This window comes from Entamoeba nuttalli, assembly GCF_000257125.1.
Source record: "Entamoeba nuttalli P19 unplaced genomic scaffold asmbl_4550, whole genome shotgun sequence".
Classification (NCBI taxonomy): Eukaryota; Evosea; order Mastigamoebida; family Endamoebidae; genus Entamoeba; species Entamoeba nuttalli.
Window position 1 is genome coordinate 1 of NW_008576873.1, and position 3,367 is coordinate 3,367.

The 3,367-nt window shown below is 24.1% G+C and overlaps 2 protein-coding genes across 2 annotated transcripts; both read left to right on the forward strand.

The window, feature by feature from the left end:
* Positions 1-505: 505 nt before the first annotated feature.
* Positions 506-1,783, forward strand: ENU1_106450 (Poly(ADP-ribose) glycohydrolase; the record flags this gene model as incomplete). Its single annotated transcript, XM_008859450.1, has 1 exon — positions 506-1,783. One exon carries the CDS (start codon positions 506-508, stop codon positions 1,781-1,783), a length of 1,278 nt encoding a protein of 425 aa, XP_008857672.1.
* Positions 1,784-1,867: 84 nt separating this feature from the next.
* Positions 1,868-3,361, forward strand: ENU1_106460 (hypothetical protein; the record flags this gene model as incomplete). Its single annotated transcript, XM_008859451.1, has 1 exon — positions 1,868-3,361. One exon carries the CDS (start codon positions 1,868-1,870, stop codon positions 3,359-3,361), a length of 1,494 nt encoding a protein of 497 aa, XP_008857673.1.
* Between the last annotated feature and the right edge of the window lie 6 nt (positions 3,362-3,367).

Consider the following 3,367-nt stretch of genomic DNA (forward strand, 5'->3'; position numbering starts at 1 on the left):
GGGGGAAATTATAGTCTAGAAAATAAATGTACAAGACAAAAGACTCTAATTATCACCACTCAAACTATTCATTTTGTCATTTCATAAAATGTGAAAGTCACGTCGTCGTTTGGTGTTTATCTATTTCTGAATCACGAATCACTAATATAAGTTGAGAAAAGAAAAGACAATAAATAAAAATGGTAAAAAAATCTGAGGAAATTCCTGTGGATTTAAAATGTGCTCTTGAAACAGCTATTCTTGGTGTTTTGAAGACTAAATTCACAGAAACTTCAACCAACCAGAATAAACCAAAGATGAATAAGAAACAGAGTAAGAAACCTTCAATATCTTTTTTAAATTCGCAGCCACGTGTTAGCTGTAAAAACAGAAAAAGGAAAAAAACTCCAAAATAAAAGAAAAAAGATAATGTTAAAAATTATTTTTTATCAATTGTCAGAATTTTTTGTTATTTCAATTCAAGAAAAGAAAAAAAGTGTAAATAACGAAAACTAAAGTCATAACAATGACTATCCAACAAAGACAAAACAGTCAGTACCAATTACAAACTCAGTTAATCAAAGAAGTAATAAAAACTCAATTCATTTCTGATAATGATATTGAAATATTTTATCAAAACCAAATGTCTAAAAGTTTAAATAACCAATATAAACAACAATTTCATTTTATTTCAGAAGCATTACAAATCTTTTTTACGTCAGTTCAACATTCTATTCTTAATGATTGTAATTACATTGATTTTTTTCAATGGTTTATTAAACATATGAAAGATGCATTAGAAAATTTAATTAATAGTTCAAATCCATTATTTCAAAAAGATAATAATTTAATAATATTACCATATTCTTATCAACAACAAGATACTGATTTTGTTTTTACACGTTATGAAATATTTGGAATATTAGCTTGTAGTTTTTTTGGTATTGAAAGATCAAAAATATGTCATACCCATTCAATATCATTTAATACTCTTATAACATCAAAACTAGGATTACAAAAGATGTTATGTCTCATTTCATATTTCTTTGTTATGATTTTATATCCCGAAAAAAATGAAAAAGTTCATTTCATTAGAAAAAGACTTCATAAAATAATTAATTGGGATCAAGACACTCACCAATTAATTGATACAATTTATGGAGAAAATGGAATAGAAACATCTGATTATCCAAATCAAATTGACTTTGCAAATAAAAATATTCATTTATTTAATATTTCTGGAAATGCAACTCAAGAAGAAATTATGTTTGCAGTAAAACCTGAATGTTATTTATCTATTCTTCTTTTTGATACAATGGCATATAATGAATGTATTATTATTGATAATTGTCTTACTATATCAAATACAACAGGATTTAGAAATACATTTCGTTGGAAATCTATTAAAAATGAAGCTCAAATTACTTTTCAAAATGCTGTTATTGCTATTGATTCATGTACTTCTTCTTGTTTTACTAAACAAAATATTATTAGAGATTTAAATAAATGTTATATTGGTTTCTCTTCTATTAAAAGAAATATAGCAACTGGTCAATGGGGTTGTGGTGTTTTTGCTAATGATCCAACACTTAAATATTTTCAACAAGTTCTTGTTGCTTCTTCTCTTCAAATTAATATTAAATTTCATTGGATGGACAAAAATAAATATAATGAATTACATAATATATTATCAATAATGAGAACAAAACAATTATTAGTTAAAGATGTTTATTTATTGATAATAAAATATACTCAACAAACTGATTTCTTATCTTATCTTAAATCACATCTTTCATTAATATAAATTATTGTTATTTATAATTTGTGTTATTTTAAACCCTCTTTCCAAAAATAAGAAGAAATAAACTAGAAAACAATACATATCAAAATGTCAGATATTATCAATTTATATCGTGAGAGATTTGTTGAGAGTCTTTCAGAATTAAAGAAGAAACAATTATATAGTAAAAATGAAATTAAAAGTATTATTGAAAGATGGACTAAACAAGAATATTCACTTCGAAGAGTTGGATCAAATTATGAAACATATAAACATGCTATTGAACAAGAAATTGAAGCAGATAAAGAGTTAGAATTTAGAGTAGAAAAGAGTGATATGTTTATTGAACAAAAAAAGTTTCAAAGAGTATTTAAGAAACGAATTATGCAATTATATTCTAGACTTATTAGAAGATATCCACGTATGTTATCATATTATATGGAATATGCTAATTGGTGTAAAAGTATTGACTATCATTTAACTGCAGTTAGTGTTTATCAACGAGCATTAAAATATTTTTCACGAGATCTTTCATTATGGAATGCATTAAGTCAAGAAATTATAGAACATAATAGTGATATACAAACAGCAAGAAAAATTATGCAACTTGGTATTGAAATAAACAAAAAATCAGAAGAAGGATATCTTTGTTATTTCAAAATTGAATTAAATTATATTCATAAGATAAAACAAACTATTGAAATACGATTTAAAGACTTAAATAAAATAAAAGACAAGAAAATGGAAGAAGAAAATCAAGAGAATAATATTAATGAACAAAAAGAAATTGAAGAAAGTCTTCAACAACTACAAAATAATGTTAATAAATTATGGAAGATTTTAACTATTATTTATACAAATGGAATTGAGAACATTGATGGAGTTGAATTCAAAAGTAAATTTATTCCAATTATTTATAATGAAGAAAATGGTCAAGAATTAAAGAAACAAATTCTTCATGATATTATTAATGAAGAAAAACAACCAAAAGAAGTAATTCTAGAAGTATTATGTGATACATTATCTCCATTAAATAAACAAGAAGCTTTAGATATGATTAATAATGATGCATTTAAAGAAGTTTCTGAAGAAAAAAAGAATAAAATAATAAATAAAATCAATGGTGTGATGGAAGTTATTAAAACACCCGTTGACTATGCTATTGAAAGAATTGAAAAAGTACAAGTTGAAGATCAAATTGAGGCAATGAAAACAGAAATATTAAATATTAATAGAGAATATTTAAGCAAACTTAAAATTTATTGTATTGACACTGTTATGAAAACAAATATAAATGAATTAAACACATTCATTGAATGGGTGTTGAAAACTAGTTGTGATGAAGAATGTTATTTGAAGATAATTCATTACTTTATTTCTCAAGAAGAAATTGAAAAAGCTAAAAAAGTATTTGATGAGGCATTAGTTCATGAAAACCTTGCTCATCACTCAATGAATTTATGGCTTGAATATTTATTATTATGTAGAAATTCAAATGACTTCAAACTATCTCAAAAAATAAAATCACGTATGAATGCAAGTTATTCTAATCCATCCGAAGTAGAATTAGCATTTGAAGAAAGAATAAATAATACTAATTGATTGATT